The following is a 21,319-nucleotide window of genomic DNA, read 5'->3' as shown; positions in this document are numbered from 1 at the left end:
CGGGCTTGGTATTTATCTATCTATCTAGAGATATATCTAATCTATCTATCTGTGTGTGTGTAAACATTATTCTTCAATGGAGTATGTAAAAGAAGAGTTGTTGGACGAGGAAATTACATCACAGTTTTTTTTTGTGTTAAACAATATAACTTTATTTAGCTTTCAAAAACATATACAAATCCGCATGAAAAAACGCATGAAAATCCGCATAAAAAAAACGTGAATTTTTAATTGCGTTTTGTGCCAAGAGATGCAAAATCTGCGCAGAAAATTCCACAGGCAAATCCGCAACGTGTGCATATACCCTTAGAGCTGTGCAGGTCCTAGTGTTTTTTTTCCCTTTTGCACCAATCAGATTGATCAGTGTTGGGCTGAAGGAGAGAGTACTTAGTGAACAGGAAGGACACTGTATCATTGTTTGCCTTGATCATAGAAAGCTGCCTCCACACTATAAGACATGCACTTTTTATCAAGATTTTTTTGTCTTGCTAAACAGTGTCTAAGAATATAATAACCTATATACCAAGCCAACACCCAGAATTTATGATACAAATCAGTGAAACAACATGGAGGGGGTGCAAGGATGTATAGGGAGGTTCAGTGAAAGACAATGAAAATCATACCAGAGAAGAAGCACTAGTAGAACTAAAAATACTAAAAATAAAAAACTTTATTGAAATCACAATAAAACATGTACGGTAATCTGAAAATATTGAAAATTATACAGGGAAATGACAATAGTAAGCCAACACAACGATGGGACCACGGTGGTGTAACAGGCAAAGTGAGTAAAGATCCTCAGGCCAAGTAAACATGTCAGTCAGCTCAAAAGTGCAAGTGCATTGTGCTACAGAGTATTAGAATTGGGGGGTTTCCACTGTTTAGGCACATCAGGGGCTCTCCAAATGCTACATGGCTTCCTATCTCAATTCCAGCCAATTCTGCGTTGAAAAAGTAAAACAGTGCTCCGTCCCTTCCGAGCTCTCCCGTACACCCAAACGGGTTTACCCCAACATATGGGGTAACAGCGTACTCGGGACAAATTGTACAACCACTTTGGGGTCCAATTTCTCCTGTTCCCTTGGGAAAATACAAAACTGTTGGCTAAAGTCAGTTTTCTGGGGAAAAAAAAAGGATTTTTTTATTTTCACTGCTCAGCGTTATAAACTGTAGTGAAACACTTGGTGGGTCAAAGTGCTCACCACACATCTAGATAAGTTCTTTAGGGGGTCTACTTTCCAAAATGGTGTCACTTGTGGGGGGTTTCCACTGTTTAGGCACATCAGGGGCTCTCCAAACGTGACATTGCGTCCTATCTCAATTCCAGCCAGTTTTGCATTGGAAAGTCAAATGGCGCTCCTTCCCTTCCGAGCTCTGCCATGCGCCCAAACAGTGGTTTACCCCCACATATGGGGCATCTGCGTACTCAGGACAAATTGTACAATAACGTTTGGGGTCCAATTTCTCCCGTTATACCCTTGGTAAAATAAAACAAATTGGATCTGAAGTAATTTTTTTGGGAAAAAAAGTTAAATGTTCTGTGTTTTTTTTAGTTTCAATAGATTTTTATTTAAAGGGAAGGTGCCATAAAAAAAAAAAAATTCCAGCGATTGAAAAAATGTAAAGAATGAGTGTTTAAATTTTCTTTAAAAATATTATCATTTGTTTATAATTTAGTAAAACATGAAAAATAATTTTGAAAGGCTTGGCATTTCCACTTTTAAACACTAGGGGGAGCAGCTTATGAAATTTGACAAAAACCTAGTGTACAACTAGCTCACATTACTGCACTGCAGTAATTATGGGCGGGGTCTGCTGACATGGGTGTGATGTCGCCTCTCCTCCCCTCCTGGGTGTGTTCTAAGGGATAAGAGGGGATGATATTCAGGAACCCAGTGAGCAGCCATTTTGTTGGTGACTGCAGAGTAAGGCCAGCGTCGCACTAGAGAGTTTTACTTGCATATGAGAGGCGCAGAAACAACGCATTGCACACGGACCAATGATTCTCTATGGGGCAGCTCCTAGCTGCAGTATATTTCTCAGATGTATTTTACGGGCGTAGAAAATCGCAGTATGCTGCGTTTGTCAGCGTATTGCGCAAAAAATCCGCCAATGAAAGTCTATGGGGGCGAGAAAAATACGGATTACACACGGACCATCAGTGTGACTTGCGGTGTTCTAGAGAAAAGCCGGCAATTCAGTGCGGTGTACAGTAAAATCACACTGACAGGTTAGAATAGAATAGATCAAATACCGTATATACTCGAGTATAAGTTGACCCGAGTATAAGCCGACCCCCCTAATTTTGCCACGAATAACTGGGAAAACTTATTGACTCGAGTATAAGCCTAGGGTGGGAAATGCAGCAGCTACTGGTGAATTTCAAAAATAAAAATAGATGCTCCATACCGTTCATTATTGCCCCATAGATGCTCCATATACAACTGTGCTATATACAATGCTCTGCACCGTTCATTATGGCCCCATAGATGCTCCACATAAAGCTGTGCCATATATATATATTGCTCTGCACCGTTCATTATGGCCCCATAGATGCTCCTTATAAAGCTGTGCCATATAGAATGCTCTGCACCATTCATTATGGCCCCATAGATGCTCCACATAAAGCTGTGCCATATGGAATGCTCTATACCGTTCATTATGGCCCCATAGATGCTCCATAGAAAGCTGTGCCATATAGAATGCTCTGCACCGTTCATTATGGCCCCATAGATGCTCTTTATAAAGCTGTGCCATATGGAATGCTCTATACCGTTCATTATGGCCCCATAGATGCTCCATAGAAAGCTGTGCCATATAGAATGCTCTGCACCATTCATTATGGCCCCATAGATGCTCCACATAAAGCTGTGCCATATGGAATGCTCTATACCGTTCATTATGGCCCCATAGATGCTCCATAGAAAGCTGTGCCATATGGAATGCTCTATACCGTTCATTATGGCCCCATAGATGCTCCATAGAAAGCTGTGCCATATAGAATGCCCTGCACCATTCATTATGGCCCCATAGATGCTCCTTATAAAGCTGTGCCAAATATGCTCTGCACCGTTCATTATGGCCCCATAGATGCTCCTTATAAAGCTGTGCCCCATATATATTGCTCTGCACCGTTGATTATGGCCCCATAGATGCTCCTTATCAAGCTGTGCCATATAGAATGCTGCTGGTGCTGCAATAAAAGAAAAAAAATCACATACTCCCCTCTCTTGCTCAGGACGCCGGCGCTTTCAATATTTACCTGCTCCTCGTGCGGCTCCGTCTCCAGCACTGAAGCTCAGCAGAGGACGCGCACTGACTACATCACCGCGCCCTCTAACCTGAGTGTCACTGCTAGAGGACGCTGGAGACGGAGCCGCACCGGAGCGAGGAGCAGGTAAATATAGCGCAGCGCTCCCCGTATACTTACCTGCTTCTGGCGCGGTTCCTGCAGTCCCGGCTTCCCCGGCGCTGCAGCTTCTTCCTGTAATTGAGCGGTCACAGTTACCGATCATTTACAGCAATGAATATGCGGCTCCTCCCCTATGGGAGGTGGAGCCATCTATTCATTTCTGTAATGAGCGGTGGAATGTGACCACTCAGTACAGGAATAATCTGCAGCGCCGGGGAAGCCAGGGACTGCAGGGACCGCGCCGCAGCAGGTAAGTATGACTACACAGCCCCCGCTCCCCCTCCCCTGCTGACCTCCCGGTATATGACTCGAGTATAAGCCGAGAGGGGGACTTTCAGCCCAAAAAAATGGGCTGAAAATCTCGGCTTATACTCGAGTATATACGGTAAATGTCTACACATAGTATAGGGAGATATATCTATCTGTCTGTCCTATCTATCTATCTATATTTCATACAGCGCTAGATAGCAGAAAAGCCGGTAATTCAATTGCCTTCTTTTGCTATCTCCTTATCTAACCCGACAGGATATGAGACATGGTTTACATACAGTAAACCTTTTCATATCCCTTTATTTTTGCATATTCCTCACTACTAATGTTAGTAGAGAGTGTGTGCAAAATTTGGTGGCTCTAGCTGTTAAAATAAAGGGTTAAATCGCGGAAAAAACTGGCGTGGGCTCCCGCGCAATTTTCTCTGCCAGAGTGGGAAAGCCAGTGACTGAGGGCAGATATTAATAGCCTGGAGAGGGTCCATGGTTATGGCCCACCCCTGGCTAAAAACATCTGCCCCCAGCCACCCCAGAAGAGGCACATCTGTAAGATGCGCCTATTCTGGCACTTAGCCGCTCTCTTCCCACACCCGAGTAGCGGTGGAATATGGGGTAATAAAGGGTTAATGCCACATTGCTATTGTAAGGTGACATTAAGCCTGGTTAATGATGGAGAGGTGTCAATAAGACACCTATCCATTATTAATCCAATAGTAGTAAATGGTTAATAAAACACACACACACATTAGGAAAAAAGTATTTTATTGAAATAAATACACATGGTGTTGTAATAGTTTATTATACTCTGAATCCAAATAATGACCCTCGTTCTGTAAAAAAGGAAAAATAAAAAAACAATATCCCATACCTTTCCGCCGTTAGTCATGTCCCACGCTGTAAATCCATCTGAAGGGGTTAAATAATTTTACAAGCAGGAGCTCTGCTAATGCAGCTGCCCCTGCCTGTAAAAACTTGTGAATGAATGGGAAGCAGTGGAAAGTAGCTACCTAGACTTGCGGTGCTGCGCACCCTGCTGGCATAACCGTATATGAATTTGAGCGTGAGAAAATATTTAGAAAAGGGAGAAGCTCAATGTAAAGTATAGGGTCAGATGCCAACCTCAGATCTCTATGCCCATGGCTGCCGTATTTGCAGCGTGTAAGGCTAGGTTCACATTGCGTTAGGGCAATCCGTTTAGCGCATTCGCTAGCGGATTGCGCTAACGCAATATCCCGATAAGGATCGCGTTTGGCGATCCCGCTAGCGCAGATACCCGATCTGCGCTAGCGAGGAACGGAGTTTGGACGCTGCAAGGGGTGCAGTTTTTAGAATGGTGTCACACTTGGTTATTTTCTATCATATAGACCCCACAAAGCGACTTCAAATGTGATGTCGTCCCTAAAAAAAAAAATGGTGTTGTAAAAATGAGAAATCGCTGGTCAACTTTTAACCCTTATAACTCCCTAACAAAAAAAAAATTTGGTTCCAAAATTGTGCTGATGTAAAGTAGACATGTTGGAAATGTTACTTATTAATTATTTTGTGTGACATATCTCTGTGATTTAGGGCATGAAAATTCAAAGTTGGAAAATTTTCGCCAAATTTCCATGTTTTTCATAAATAAACGCAAGTAGTGTCAAGGTAATTTTACCACTAACATGAAGTGCAATATGTCACGAGACTCACTGGGATCCATGCAAGCGTTCCAGAGTTATAACCTCATAAAGTGACAGTGGTCAGAATTGTAAGAATTGGCCCGGTCATTAACATGCAAACCACCCTTGGGGGTTAAGGGGTTAAGCTGATTATCATTCAGCTCATGAAAAAGACTGCAACTCAAAAGGTGTGCCCCGCCAGATCAGGAAAATGTCGATGTAGCGGGCCCATGATATGACTCGCTCCATCGACGAGCCCCAATCCGACGAGCGTAGATCCCACTCCCACAGCCCCAGGAACAGATTTGCGTATGAAGGTGCGCACGCAGCACCCATGGCTGTCCCTTGGAGCTGTAGGTAGAAGGATCCATTAAACAAGAAAAAATTGTGAGTCAAAAGAAAATTCAGTCGCTGTCATATCCTTACTTTTTGTCTAGCAAGTATGCATTTGCTCTGTGCGCATGCACGTCTGCGCCCCGTTGCTGGGCATCACCGACGACGTCTTATATCGGCTTTGCTTGGGCTCGCATCCATGGCTCTGTCCACGTGACCCCTGTGGGCGTGGCTTAGTGACTCTGGTTCTCCTATCCGATGACGCTCTCGGTGATGTGCAGGCTTGGGAGTGGTCGACTGCACATGCGCCGCTCTGGAGCAGCGTCACATCCTCCACACATAGCTGCCCGGATTGGCTCCTCACATATATTAAAAGCCCATCATTTCCTCTGATGCCATACCCCCAGAAGAAGGCACTACACCGAAACACGCATTGGGGTGGGTGGTTCCACGGTATTACAGGTAATTCCTCGGGTCTTTATGCACTTTATACAAATGACTTTTGTTCTTGCACTTTTTCTTATGTATGGCTGCTAGCCTTAATGAGTTCCTTGTGCTTTCAGTGTTTCTCCACTTTTGGAATTATTCTGTTATTGTATGTTGATATACTCTGTAGCACAATCCACTTGCACTTTTGAGCTGATTGTCATGTTTACTTGGCCTGAGGATCTTTACTCTCTTTGCCTGTTACACCACCGTGGTCCCATCGTTGTTTTGGCTTACTATTGTCATTTCCCTGTATATTTTTCAATTTTTTCAGATTACTGTACATATTTTATTATTTTTGGTTCTATTAGTATCTAAGGGTATGTTCCCACGGTCAGTAATTGGCAGCGCTTTGGGCGCAGAACATGTCCGCTCCGTCCAAAACGCTGCCAGCTTTTGAATGCAGGTGATTCCGCATGTGTTAATTGAACTGTGTGGAATCACCGCGTCCTATACATTGGACGGTGATATTTATCTTGCGGAGACTGCGCGTCTCCGGAAGATAAATAGACATGGTGCGGTCTGGAGAGACGGGTCTGCATGTCCGTTTACGCAGGGAAGCCGGAGGGGTCCATGCACGCATAGTGGAGATGGGATTTCTTGAAATACCATTCACTATGCTGTTACATCTGGATGCTGCAGGTTGGACGTAAGGTCTACTACTATTTTTGTCCGCCTGCGTACCCGCGTGCGCTTTACCATGACTTTAAGCAATGGAAACCATTGTTGGGTGTCTACCTCATTAGCTCTGCAGTGGCTTCTTCAGGAAAATGGATTTTTTTTCCTCACTCTTTTGTGACACTGTAATTGCATGTCATAGAACATGAACAGTTTACATTATATACGGCTCCAGCATAGGAGATGGGGTCTTTTTCTATTGTCCTGCGACTTTTGTGTGCTGTATGTGTAATATAAAAAAATATACTTTAGTCCTTGTAATAGCATTTTTAAAATGACACATTCATGATATGGTGTGATGAGGCTTATGGGACATTTTTTCTTCACGTTTTAACTTTATTTTTTTAAGGTTATAAAGTCATGAATTTAAGGTACCTTCACACTTAACAACGATAGCGATCCGTGACGTTGCAGCGTCCTGAATAGCGATATCGTTGAGTTTAATGGGCAGCAGTGATCAGGATCCTGCTGTGACATCGTTGGTCGGAGCAGAAAGGCCAGAACTTTATTTCGTCGCTGGATCTCCCGCAGCATTGCTGAATCGACGTGTGTGACGCCGATTCAGCGATGTCTTCACTGGTAACCAGGGTAAACATCGGGTTACTAAGCGCAGGGCCGCGCTTAGTAACCCGATATTTACCCTGGTTACCAGTGTAAATGTAAAAAATAAATTACATACATTCCGGTGTCTGTCGCGTCCCCCGGCGTTCTGCTTCCCTGCACTGTGTCAGCGCCGGCCAGTCGTAAAGTGGAGCATAGCGGTGACGTCACCGCTGTGCTTTACGGCCGGCGCTTACACAGTGCAGGGAAGCAGAACGCCGGGGGACACGACAGACACCGGAATGTAAGTACCGTATGTAGCGTTTGGTTTTTTTTACATTTACACTGGTAACCAGGGTAAACATCGGGTTACAAAGCGCGGCCCTGCGCTTAGTAACCCGATGTTTACCCTGGTTACCCGGGGACTTCGGCATCGTTGGTCGCTGGAGAGCTGTCTGTGTGACAGCTCTCCAGCGACCACACAGCGACGCTGCAGCGATCGGCATCGTTGTCTAGATCGCTGCAGCGTCGCTAAATGTGACGGTACACAATTCAGTCTTACACATGTAAATTTATATTGTCTTGTGGTCATAGCCTTACGTGACAGAACAGTCAGTAAATGGAAATCTAATTGTTTCTATTTTACCTCACTCCTCTTCAGGCTAAAAGTAATGATGACCTCCTAGCTGGAATGGCTGGCGGGCCAACAAGTAATGGTGTGAAGGTGAAGAAAAGCAGTGCCATTTCAAATCCCAGTTCTGGAGCAGCAATGAGTGGGTCAGATAGCAAAACAAGGAGCAACACAGGTAGAACTATCTCAATTAACACCGTGATATACTCTTGACTGTTATTAGAAACTGTTAAAGGATTTTTTCCAACATTAAAAATGTCACACAGTTGAAATTTCCCGTTGGAATTCGGGGACACTACTGCTCCATACATTCTCTATGGGACTGCTGGAGATAGAGTACAGCGCCTGACTTTTTCCGGCAGTCACATGGAGACTGGATGGAGTGGTGATGTGCTCATTCACAGCATTCCAGACCCCTGTCCTCTAGATGAGTTGAGGTCCCAGTAGTTTGACATACACCAATGTTAGCATCTATCCTGTATATTGCAATGTATGTAATCATTGCTCTTTTTTAAACTCTGTATAGGGAGCACGAGCACCAAAAGAAGTAGTTCCTCGGGGACCAAAGAAGCAGGATCATCTCGAGAAAGAGTACGTGAGCGGTCACGTCTGAATGCAAGTAAAAAAACCCAGAGCTCAGGAGTTACTATAGGAGAGACATCTGCCCCAACTAAACGCTCTCGAGCCCGTGCAGAGTCTGATGTTCTTCGTATGAGCAAATCGAAATCTGACAATCAGATCAGTGATCGTGCTGCTCTTGAATCTAAGGTAAAGGACTTAGTAAGCCTGGCCAAAAGTAAAGATGCTGAGATTTTGCTCCTCCGCACAGAGCTGAGGGACATTAAGACACAATTAGGAGAAGATCTTTCTGACAAGAGTCCTGAAGAAGCCCCATTAGTGCAGTTGCAGGAGCAGAATGCTGTGGTACGAGAAGAATTGCAGCAGTTGAAAAATGAAAACCGCATGCTAAAAGACCGCCTAAATGCTTTAGGTTTTTCATTGGGTCAGCAGCTAGATGTTACAGAGAAACTGTTTGGCTACCAAACAATGGATATTGCTACTGGAAGCCACAGTGATTGTGGTGGAGGAACTTTAGCCTCATCCGTGGAGGGCTCTACACCAGGCTCAATGGAGGACCTCTTGAGCCAGGATGAGAGTACACTGACAGGAGAGAGGAGAAGTAGCTCCATGGATAATTTGGACAGTGAGTGTAGTGAAGTTTACCAGCCTCTCACCTCAAGTGATGATGCTCTTGATGCTCCATCTTCATCCTCTGAGTCAGAAGGTCTTCCTAGTACTGAGCGCTCCCGCAAAGGTAGTAGCGGAAATGTAAGTGAGGTGTCTGTAGCTTGTCTTACTGAGCGTATACATCAAATGGAGGAGAATCAACATAGCACAGCTGAGGAGCTGCAAGCCACTTTACAAGAACTGGCTGATCTACAGCAGATAACACAAGAGCTGAACAGTGAAAATGAGAGGCTAGGAGAAGAAAAGGTCATTTTAATGGACTCCCTTTGCCAGCAGAGTGACAAGCTAGAGTTGTTTAGCCGTCAGCTGGAATATGCTCGGGCACTTCTTGATGAGCACCATGTGTCTTACTCTCTAGATGAGGACCTGAAGAGTAGCCGTTATTTAGATCTAGAGCAGAGATATATGGAATTGGCTGAGAGTGGCCGTTTTGAACGAGAGCAGTTGTTGGGCGTTCAGCAACATTTGAGCAATACTCTCAAAATGGCAGAGCAGGACAATAAAGATGCACAGGAGGTCATTAGAGCCCTTAAGGAGAGGAACCACCACATGGAGCGCATTGTTGAGGCCGAGCAACATGCCAAACAGACACTTGCTGCAACTTTGGAGGAATACAAAGTTTCCCTAAATGCTGAACAGGCCGAATGTTCACGTCTCAAAACACAGCTGGAACAGGAAAAGCAACGAGTGGCAGAGTTGTACTCTCTACACAGCTCTGGAGATGCATCTCATATCCAGAATCTACTGGAAAGTGTGCGCTCCGATAAAGAAAAAGCAGAAACTCTGGCCGGGAACCTACAGGAGGAATTGCTACATTTACAGAGTGACCTCAGACGAATGCAAGATGCCTATGAAAAGGTGAATTGATATAAAAAGGATATCTTATTTTCAACAATGAATTGCACACAGTTGATAAATTTTTCTGTTCTTAATGGTCTTTATAGCTGGAAGATGAATATAGAGCATTCCGTGAGGAGGCACAAAAGCAGGTGTCGGAATTGACCATGGCACTGGATAAGGTGAGGAGTGAGCTGGAAGAAAAGGAGACAGAACGCAGTGACATGAAAGAGAGCATATTTGAACTGGAGGATGAAGTTGAGCAGCACCGAGCTGTCAAGCTGCATGACAACCTCATCATTTCAGATCTTGAGAGTAAGTGTCTTGCATTTTTCCCAGCAGATGGCGATATGACACAACCCATGTTACAAATGCATGCAACATTCAATTGCAGCAGCAGTGAGACAACTCTGCCCCTTGCAAACTAAGGAATCTAAGAGAAAATAAGGCTTGGTGTTAGGAGTATTTCACCCATACCGGATCCTTCCATGAGCCATCAAAATGGGAATGTTTGTGTTGTGTATGGAAAATTCTTTGCAAAGCTTTGTTACTTAATCTTATCAAAATTAACTATAAGAATATTAGTCTATTCATATTAAGGATAATTTACCTACCTGGCAGATTAAGGAGAATTTGCAGAGCACAATTATCATGAATGAGCTTTCCTAGGAATGCTAGTTTCATCATAATCTTGCTGTGTGAACAGGCTGCCAGTCACCCGATGAATGATAAAAATGCTTGTTCGTCAGGTGAAGTGATGATATGGTTTGCACAAACGATCATCATTGTCAGCAGCACATTTCCTGTGATAAACAGGTCCTGTGCTGCCGAGAACAATGGGAGCCTATGCGCACTGAATGCATTTATTACCGATCATATTTAGTGCTCATCAATGAGTGGAACATGCTGCCACAAGAGGTGGTGAGTTCTCCTCCAATAGAAGTCTTCAGAGGCTGGACAGACATCTGTCTTCGATGGTTTAGTCAATCCTGCAGGGGGTTGGACCAGATGACCCAGGAGGTCCCTTCCAACTCTAAGACTCTATGATCTGAGACTGGAGCAGCCTGTTAAACGGGCTATTAACGACCACCGGTCCGCAGTCAATTAAGGCTACTTTCACACTAGCGTCGTACGACGCACGTCGCAATGCGACGTTGCGATGTACCGACACATACTATGAATGCGCCGCACAACGGGGGCAGCGGATGCAGTTTTTCAACGCATCCGCTGCCCCATTCTGAGCTGCGGGGAGGAGGGAGCGGAGTTCCAGCCGCGCATGCACGGTCGGAAATAGCGGACACGACGCACCAAAAAACGTTACATGCAACGTTTTTTGGTTTCGACGGTCCGACGCAACCATGGCACGACTGTTGCGACGTGTGGCAAAGCGTCGCAATGCGTCGCTAATGTTAGTCTATGGAGAAAAAACACATCCTGCAGACAATTTTGCAGGATGCGTTTTTTCTCCAAAATGACGCATTGCGACGTGCGTCGTACAACGCTAGTGTGAAAGTAGCCTAATGCGGCTCATCACGCAGTGTAAATTGACCCAGATGCAGCTAAGCCTCATAGAATGGGGGGAAATTTTCCACAGCTGTGCAAACTGCAAATTTTAATCTGTTGTGAACATAGCCATAATATATTTTTGTTTTTCCATTAAGATTGTTATAGAAAACAGACAACAACAACAAGAATAATCCTAACAAGCACAGCCACCCATTGATGATGGACATCAGACATTCATTACTAGTCCAGTAATACTGCTGAAGAGGAAATTATTCACTGACAAAAAAGAGCTCTAAATATTCCAAACACCACATGTAATGCTTTAGAAGAGAAACAAAGTCATATAGTTGCAGAACCAAAAATGTCACCTAAACACAATGCATGATATGGTTTTTAGTGATGCCCTGTCAAGCCAAATATGTAAAAAATAAAGGAGGATAAAAGTTTGCAAAAGTAATTTTAAGTAGTTTTGACTATTTTGAAGTCTTGTGTTTTTCTGTCACTCTAGAGGCTTAATTGTCCTAATTACAACCCTTCATGAGTAAAGTGACTTTTTAATGACATGGTTACAGACAACCTTTAGGTGGCATCCTGTCATGTACGTGCTGGTTGCCTCCAGCTCCTCTATCTTCCTGTCTCAGACAATAAGGCTGCTGCACTTACCCAGAGGAGGTGTTAAGACTGTGCTTTATCTAGGGAACATGTCTCACGTGCAGCTGTTAAATGTGACTATTCTCATTTCCTTTCATACCTCTGCTCCACATACACCCTCAGGGTTTAACCACTACAAAAACATCATTTACTGCCTCTAAAATGAGTGTTCTGGATCATGTCATGAATTGTGTCCTTAATTCATGCACCATATATGTCTCACACCTCGATACTGAGTCTCGTTTATCTTACAGACACAGTAAAAAAGCTGCAAGATCAAAAACATGACATGGAGCGTGAGATCAAAATATTAAATCGGAAGTTGCGGGTAAGGAATCTTCTTCTTTTTTTTTTTTTTCTTTTTTTTTCAATTAATATCTTAACGGAAAGTCCCCTGGTTGTTCTCGTCCTGCTTTTTCACAATAAATAGTGAGAAGTGTCGATTTAAGAGCAATACACCACTGTGAAAGCTGTACATATATTTTAATATGCTTAGACCTATTAAAGTGAGTTCTCCTCTTTTGATGGCCAAATAGGAGGAGTCTGCCGAGTGGCGTCAGTTTCAAGCTGATTTACAAACTGCGGTTGTAATTGCTAATGATATCAAGTCAGAAGCACAAGAAGAAATTGGCGATTTAAAACGACGGCTGCACGAGGCACAGGAGAAGAATGAAAAACTTGCAAAAGAATTGGATAGTGCTGCGTCCCGCAAGTAAGACCACCAAATTGTGTTGGGGAATGGAAAAATGAAGAAATGTGCAATTAGTTATGTATGAGTACTAAAAGTTCCAATCTCTCTAGGCAAGAAGAAGAAAGAGGTCGGGTGTATAATTACATGAATGCAGTGGAGAGAGACCTGGCAGCGCTAAGACAGGGAATGGGTCTTAGTCGTAGGTCTTCCACCTCTTCTGAGCCTACGCCTACGGTCAAGACTCTCATCAAATCGTTTGACAACGCATCTTCACAAGGTACAGTTATCGGCATAACCGGGGAAAACAAATGTAATGTGCCATCATCAGTAGTAATGTGTAGTGTAACTTGCATATTATCCCCTCTTGATAGCCCCCAGTCCAGCAGTAGCAGCTGCTGCTGCTGCAGCAGCTTCAATCCCCCGCACACCCCTAAGTCCTAGCCCACTGAAGACGCCACCTGCTGCTGCCGTGTCCCCCATGCAGGTAAGGAAAGGAACGTTTTCTGCTATTACTTCAGGGTGTGTGCTGTCTACATCCTGCATTTTCTGTCCTTTGCTTTCATGATAGAACACTTGTAGTCCTGTATTCTTACTTACCGGCTGATTGCCATGCTTACGGAGTGTGATGGCAAAACTTATTAGGTCTTTTAATCTGGTCAAGTATTTAATTGTACCATTGTGTGAAAAAATGGAAGGTAACTTGTAAATGTCCTACATTTTGCCTGTACGCTGGGAGAGCTCCCTACTAACACGCTAATGTGTCCGGAGGGTTAAATGGCATTTTGGATTCAGTCTGGCTGGTATACCTTAGTATACCACCAAAAATTAATGATATCGCATAGTAGACTGATTTTAGTCGAATGTGCTCAGTTGTGGCGAAACTACACAACTCTGTTAACTGTATACACTGCGTGCAGAATTATTAGGCAAGTTGTATTTTGATCACATGATACTTTCTATACATGTTGTCCTACTCCAAGATGTTCAGGCTTGAGTGCCAACTACCAATTAAGTAAATCAGGTGATGTGCATCTCTGTAATGAGGAGGGGTGTTGTCTAATGACATCAAAACGCTATATAAGGTGTGCTTAATTATTAGGCAACTTCCTTTCCTTTGGCAAAATGGGTCAGAAGAGAGATTCGACGGACTCTGAAAAGTCCAAATTTGTGAGATGTCTTGCAGAGGGATCCAGCAATCTTGAAATTGCCAAACTTTTGAAGTGTGATCAAGCGTTTCATGGCAAATAGCCAACAAGGTCACAAGAAGCGTGTTGAGCAAAAAAGGCACAAAATAACTACCCATGAATTGAGGAAAATCAAGCTTGAAGCTGCCAAGATGCCATTTGCCACCAGTTTTGCCATATTTCAGAGCTGCAACGTTACTGGAGTAACAAAAAGCACAAGATGTGCGATACTCAGAGACATGGCCAAGGTAAGGAAGGCTGAAAAACGACCACCGTTGAACAAGAAACATAAGCTAAAACATCAAGACTGGGCCAAGAATATCTTAAGACTGACTTTTCAAAGGTTTTATGGACTGATGAAATGAGAGTGACTCTTGATGGGCCAGAGGCTGGATCAGTAAAGGGCAGAGAGCTCCACTCCGACTCAGACGCCAGCAAGGTGGAGGTGGGGTACTGGTATGGGCTGGTATCATCAAAGATGAACTTTTCGGGTTGGGGATGGAGTGAAGCTCAACTTCCAGACCTACTGCCAATTTCTGGAAGACAACTTCTTCAAGCAATGGTACAGGAAGAAGTCTGTATCGTTCAAGAAAAACATGATTTTCATGCAGAACAATGCTCCATCACATGCCTCCAACTACTCCACAGCATGGCTCGCCAGTAAAGGTCTCATAGAAGAAAAAATAATGACAAGGCCCCCTTGTTCACCTGATCTGAACCCCATAGAGAACCTGTGGTCCCTCATAAAATATGAGATCTACAGGGAGAGAAAACAGTACACCTCTCGGAACAGTGTCTGGGAGGTTGTGGTGGCTGCTGCACGCAATGTTGATCGTAAACAGATCAAGCAACTGACAGAATCTATGGATGGAAGGCTGTTGGTGTCATCATAAAGAAAGGTGGCTATATTGGTCACAAATTTTTGGGGGTTTTGTTTTTGCATGTCAGAAATGTTTATTTCTACATTTTGTGCAGTGATATTGATTTACCTGGTGAAAATAAACAAGTGAGATGGGAATATATTTGGTTTTTATTAATTTGCCTAAGTATTCTGCACGGTAATAGTTACCTGCACAAACAGATATCCTCTTAAGATAGCCAAATCTAAAAAAAACAAAAAACACTCCCAACTTCCAAAAATATTAAGCCTTGATATTTGAGTCTTTTGGGTTGATTGAGAACATAGTTGTTGGTCAATAATAAAAATAATCCTCTAAAATACAACTTGCCTAATAATTCTGCACACAGCGTAGAGGCCATGGCTGGGTACTACATATCTGCCTCTATTCTAATCAATAGGAAACAGATGTGTAGTACTCAGCCATGAGCACTATGCTGTTGGTAGAGCTGAGTAGTTCTGCGCCGTAACTGAGCACATCCGACCACCACTAGCAGTGAGAACAGCGATCAGCGGGGGTGCCAGGTATCAAACCTCATCAATCAGAAATTGATGACTTATCATAAAGGGAATCTGTCACCTCATTTTTCGCATATAAGATACAGCCACCACCATTAAAGGGAACCTGTCACCCCGTTTTTTGAGATTGAGATATAAATACTGTTAAATAGGGCCTGCGCTGTGCGTTACTATAGTGTATGTAGTGTACCCTGATTCCCCATGTATGCCGAGAAATACATTACCAAAGTCGGCGTTTTCGCCTGTCAATCAGGCTGGTCTGGTCAGGTGGGCGTGTTCACAGCGTTCTTTTCTTCCCCAGGTTTCCGTTGGTGGCGTAGTGGTGTGCGCATGTCCAAGGTCCGGATTCCCTGTGCCCACGTGAAGACACAGCGCGCGATCTGCGCTGTCATTCCTTTCATCGGTGCGGGCGGCCATCTTCCTGGGGCCGCGCGTGCGCAGATGTAGTGCTCTGCTGCACGGGGCTTCAGGAAAATGGCCGCGGGATGCCGCGCGTGCGCAGAAGAGATCGCGGCGGCCATTTTCCCAAAGCCGAGATGCAAACTCGGCTTTGGGAAAATGGCCGCCGCCAGTGGATCGCTCCTGCATCGTTCTGGAGCTGCTGTGTTTGACGTCTCTACAGCGACCTAAACAGCGGCGCTCCAGCGATCGGCTCGTTGTCTATATCGCTGCAGCGTCGCTGAGTGTGACGGTACCTTTAGGGGCTTATCTACGGCATTCTGTAATGCTGTAGATAAGCCCCCGATCTAACCTGAAAGATAAGAAAAATAAGTTAGATTATACTCACCCAGGGGCAGTCTAGTGCGGTCGCGGGTCTGGTGCCTCCCATCTTCATGCGATGATGTCCTTTTTCTTTCTTCTGTTCCGGCTTCGGCGCAGGCGTACTGATTTGCCCTGTTGAGGGCAGAGCAAAGTACTGCAGTGCGCAGGTGCCAGGAAAGGTCAGATAGGCCCAGCGCCTGCACACTGCAGTACTTTCCTCTACCCTCAACAGGGCAAATCAGTACACCTGCGCAGGAGCCGCAACAGAAGCAAGGAAGAGGATGTCATCGCATGAAGATGGGAGGCGCCGGACCCGGACCGCGCCCGGGTGAGTATAATCTAACTTATTTTTCTTATCTTTCTGGTTACATCAGGGGCTTATCTACAGCATTACAGAATGGCGGTGGCCGTATGTTATATGCGAAAAATGAGGTGACAGATTCCCTTTAAGAGTAGGCCATCAGTATGAAAGTCCAGGACAACATCTTTAAAAAATGTTGATTGTACAACTACCCTGTAGTAAGTAAATTAATAGAAATAGTATATATAAATAACATAGGGTAATTAGTTAACACTATGTTGATCAAAAAAGCATAAAAGCCATCCCACCGTGGTAAAGTATAACCAATCTAGATGGATCCCAACTCTTGTAGTTCCCCTTGTGATGTGTCAGCAGACCTCAAAATAGGCAGAGCAGGATCCAGACCTGACACCCGCCCATGGAAAGCTTTATAGACAAGAAGCACATCCCAAAAAGGGGGAGCCACGTCCTTGTATGTGCAAGGTACAAAAAATAAAGCCAAAGAAAAGAAATGAGCTAGAACACGTGTTGGTATAAGTGCAATGTGTAGGTGCAAATTCACACTGTGGCTACTAACAAACATAACCTAGGATAGAAAATAAATGATCAAATACCCTATAGTAAGTAAGTAAATGGTAATTGTACATGTAAATAACATAGGGTGCTTAGTTGACACTATTTTGTTTAAAATAATGTAATGGTGTGACTGTAGCTTAAGGACTATTCCTTTATTCAGAAATTCTATTGGAATTTATATCTATTATGCCACAATAAAAGTAAAACGAATGATGAATAATATACTTTGTTTTTTTAATACACTGGCAGAACTTTATCTTGTTCTTTTGAAATTTATTAATTATATGGCAAAGAACACATCTATATCCTGTTGTTTTTTTCGTTTTTTCTTTTTTTTTTGCAGAGACACTCCATAAGTGGACCTATATCTTCCACTAAATCATTACCAGGCTTGTCAGAGAAAAGACCAAGTTATGCTGAAATACCAGTCCAAGGTACATGAAACATAAGGCACAAAAAAGTTATTTCTTTCTTTTCATATGGAGATGCACAGCACCATCAGTAAATCCATTACCTGTAGAAGGCTGACGATAAGACCCCAATGTGTATAATCCATTGTTTACTTTCCTATGTTAAAGGGAGTCGGCCTGCCTCCATTTGTGCTGACAAAGCACCTAATTGGGGATATAGCTCAAATAAAAAGGGTACCTTTATTTATATAAATGTATACTTGTATAAATATAAATTTATAGAAATGTATTTATATACACACATACTAATGATGTGTTTAGTGCCCCTTTCCATTTACTTCATCATCTTTCTCCCCTCTCACCCTACTCATCTGCAACTCCACTCGGTTAAAGCCAGATTGCCAACAGAATCTTATAGGATCATGTAGAGAAACATCTCTCTATTGATAAAGAAATGGATACTCTCGATATAATTTTAATTATACATTACCAGGATGAAAAAACAAAAGCGAAAGCACTGAACATATATATGATCAAAGCAGAGGAAGGTCATGAAAATAAAACCTTTTATTTAGGCACTGGAGAAAATAATTGCCCACACTACATAAAAACAGATGTAATAAATATACTTGTGTTAGATGTACAGATGATAAAAAAAGGGTGAATGGAGCATAAGGTGCTTACTACTATACATGAGTGAATTTGATCGGGTCCCTGCTTATTCAGCATGCTATAGCGCTTACCGAATAAGCTACAGCGGCAACCCGGATACAAGTGACAGGTGAATAATGGGTGCTAAGTTAGCTGTGGGACAATATCAATATAAGCACTGGAAGATATTACTACAGGCTTATGAAATAAATGTAGTATAGAGCCTGCATACACCCATAGGCACAAGCCAAATGGCAAAGATATAAACAGTTGCTATCGTCTGAAGTCTGTATAATCCAGAAGTAGTATTATAATATGAAGTAGAAGTACTGCATAAATCCAAAAAGGACTGAAATGTGGTCAGTCACTTGTCAATAAACGTAAAATGTAAGATAGTCAGAAAATTTCAGCCTTAGGGTACCGTCACACTAAAACGACGCTGCAGCGATACGACAACGATGTTGATCGCTGCAGCGTCGCTGTTTGGTCGCTGGAGAGCTGTCACACAGACAGCTCTCCAGCGACCAACGATCCCGAAGTCCCCGGTAACCAGGGTAAACATCGGGTTACTAAGCGCAGGGCCGCGCTTAGTAACCCGATGTTTACCCTGGTTACCAGCGTAAACGTAAAAAAAACAAACACTACATACTTACATTCCTGTCGCGTCCCTCGGCGCTGTGCTTCTCTGCACTGACAGTGAGCGCCGGACAGCCGGAAAGCAGAGCGGTGACGTCACCGCTGTACTTTACGGCTGGCCGGCGCTCACCAGTCAGTGCGGGAAGCTGAAGGCGAGGGACATGACCAGACACCGGGAATGTAAGTATGTAGTGTTTTGTTTTTTTTTTTGTTTTTTACATTTACACTGGTAACCAGGGTAAATATCGGGTTACTAAGTGCGGCCCTGCGCTTAGTAACCCGATGTTTACCCTGGTTACCAGTGAAGACATCGCTGGTCAGCGATGTCAGCGGGAGATCCAGCGACGAAATAAAGTTTCAAACGACCTGCTACGACCTACAATTCTCAGCGGGGTCCCTGATCGCAGTAGCGTGTCACACAGCGAGATCGTAAGGATATCGCTGGAACGTCACGGATCGCGCCGTCCTAGCGACCAAAGTGCCACTGTGTGACGGTACCCTTAATTGTGCAAAAGGCTGAGAGTGGATAAGGGTTTTACAAATGCCCATCAGAGGCTAGTTGAATAGAGCTACCAATATAAATCATAGAGGACAAGTTAGGAAAAAGGTGTAAAAAGATGTTATCGTGTCATACCTTGGTGGTCCAGAGAGTCGAGTGTGGCGCACACCCCACATATAAGGTCTTATATGACCGGTACCCTTAGCCTCCTGTTTTATTTTTTTGTCTCTTCTAATTTTGATCTTAGAGACCTCAATATCATAGTCTCAACCACCACTATTATTACACTATAAATTCCAGCCCAGCAACAACAGTGGATTCAGGAGCTGTGGAATCGGTAAGCCACTTTCAACTCACTCTACACTGCCTCACTACTGAGCAGCATGGACATAAATTGCAGCACAGATTCATCTCAACTAAAAGCAGAGATCCTTAGATCAGGAACAGACATTTTATAATTACCCAAATTTTTATGAAAAAAATTCAGCGCATAAAGCATTGAACTTCTGTACTCAATTTATTACCGTATTTTTCGGACTATAAGACGCACATTTTTTCCTCCAAAATATGGTGGAGGAAAGTGGAGATGAGTCTTATAGTCCAGATGTACTGGCTGAGGTGGGGGAGCGGCAGTGGTGAAGCATCGGGTCACAGAGGCAGGAGTCAACTGCTGCGACTAACTCCTGTCTCCGCTGCTAAAGAGAAATGAATATTCACTGCATTCCACACCCATGGACGTGGAGAGAAATACATTTTAATTTCGCTCTTTTTTTTTTTTTTTTTTTTTTTTTTTTTTTTTTTAAATCACAGTTTTTATGAAAGCATATGACACGCCAGTAACACAGTCTGACACATTTTCCACACAGGTACAATGAATACAAAACCAATTAATACAATTTCATATTATGAAAACCACTCACCCAAGCCCCCTCCCTCCCCCCAATCCCCTGCCCGTTATCCAATAAAACCATATGACAACATCACCTCTTGAAAAGTGATACTAAGCTTTACAAAAGCCCACCTATACATGTAAAAGTCCTTCCAGAAGCCACTAAAGTACCCCCATTCTATTCTGCAACAACTCGGCAGATGCCACGCCTGGGTAAACCATCCAACCGTCCCACACATTTTCAAATTTTGTATTCTGACCTCTCTTGATGTATATATTCCTTTCCATACGGACAATAAAATTTATTTTGTTAACCCCTTCATGACCCAGCCTGTTTTGACCTTAAAGACCTTGCCGTTTTTTGCAATTCTGACCAGTGTCCCTTTATGAGGTAATAACTCAGGAACGCTTCAACGGATCCTAGCGGTTCTGAGAATGTTTTTTCGTGACATATTGGGCTTCATGTTAGTGGTAAATTTAGGTCAATAAATTCTGCGTTTATTTGTGATAAAAACGGAAATTTGGCGAATATTTTGAAAATTTCGCAATTTTCACATTTTGAATTTTTATTCTGTTAAACCAGAGAGTTATGTGACACAAAATAGTTAATAAATAACATTTCCCACATGTATACTTTACATCAGCACAATTTTGGAAACAACATTTTTTTTTGCTAGGAAGTTATAAGGGTTAAAATTTGACCAGCGATTTCTCATTTTTACAACGAAATTTACAAAACCATTTTTTTTAGGGACCACCTCACATTTGAAGTCAGTTTGAGGGGTCTATATGGCTGAAAATACCCAAAAGTGACACCATTCTAAAACATGCACCCCTCAAGGTACTCAAAACCACATTCAAGAAGTTTATTAACCCTTCAGGTGCTTCACAGCAGCAGAAGCAACATGGAAGGAAAAAATGAACATTTAACTTTTTAGTCACAAAAATTATCTTTTAGCAACAATTTTTTTATTTTCCCAATGGTAAAAGGAGAAACTGAACCACGAAAGTTGTTGTCCAATTTGTCCTGAGTACGCTGATACCTCATATGTGGGGG

General features: G+C 43.2%; 1 protein-coding gene across 5 annotated transcripts in view; it reads left to right on the top strand.

Annotated features, from left to right (window-relative positions):
- Nucleotides 1-21,319, top strand: part of SPECC1L (sperm antigen with calponin homology and coiled-coil domains 1 like) — a 126,976-nt gene that overhangs the window by 87,958 nt on the left and 17,699 nt on the right. For all 5 annotated transcript variants that reach the window (XM_069757549.1, XM_069757524.1, XM_069757532.1 and 2 more), the window contains exons 3-10: nucleotides 8,035-8,179; nucleotides 8,531-10,110; nucleotides 10,197-10,404; nucleotides 12,501-12,574; nucleotides 12,783-12,958; nucleotides 13,048-13,214; nucleotides 13,309-13,421; nucleotides 17,521-17,611. In XM_069757549.1, coding sequence (XP_069613650.1) covers nucleotides 8,035-8,179; nucleotides 8,531-10,110; nucleotides 10,197-10,404; nucleotides 12,501-12,574; nucleotides 12,783-12,958; nucleotides 13,048-13,214; nucleotides 13,309-13,421; nucleotides 17,521-17,611 — 2,554 coding nt within the window. The remainder of the gene's footprint in view (nucleotides 1-8,034; nucleotides 8,180-8,530; nucleotides 10,111-10,196; nucleotides 10,405-12,500; nucleotides 12,575-12,782; nucleotides 12,959-13,047; nucleotides 13,215-13,308; nucleotides 13,422-17,520; nucleotides 17,612-21,319) is intronic.

Source organism: Ranitomeya imitator, chromosome 1 (genome assembly GCF_032444005.1).
Source record: "Ranitomeya imitator isolate aRanImi1 chromosome 1, aRanImi1.pri, whole genome shotgun sequence".
In the NCBI taxonomy this organism is placed as follows: domain Eukaryota; kingdom Metazoa; phylum Chordata; class Amphibia; order Anura; family Dendrobatidae; genus Ranitomeya; species Ranitomeya imitator.
The sequence above is the reverse complement of the archived record's forward strand: the minus strand, read 5'-3'. Positions and strand labels throughout refer to the sequence as shown.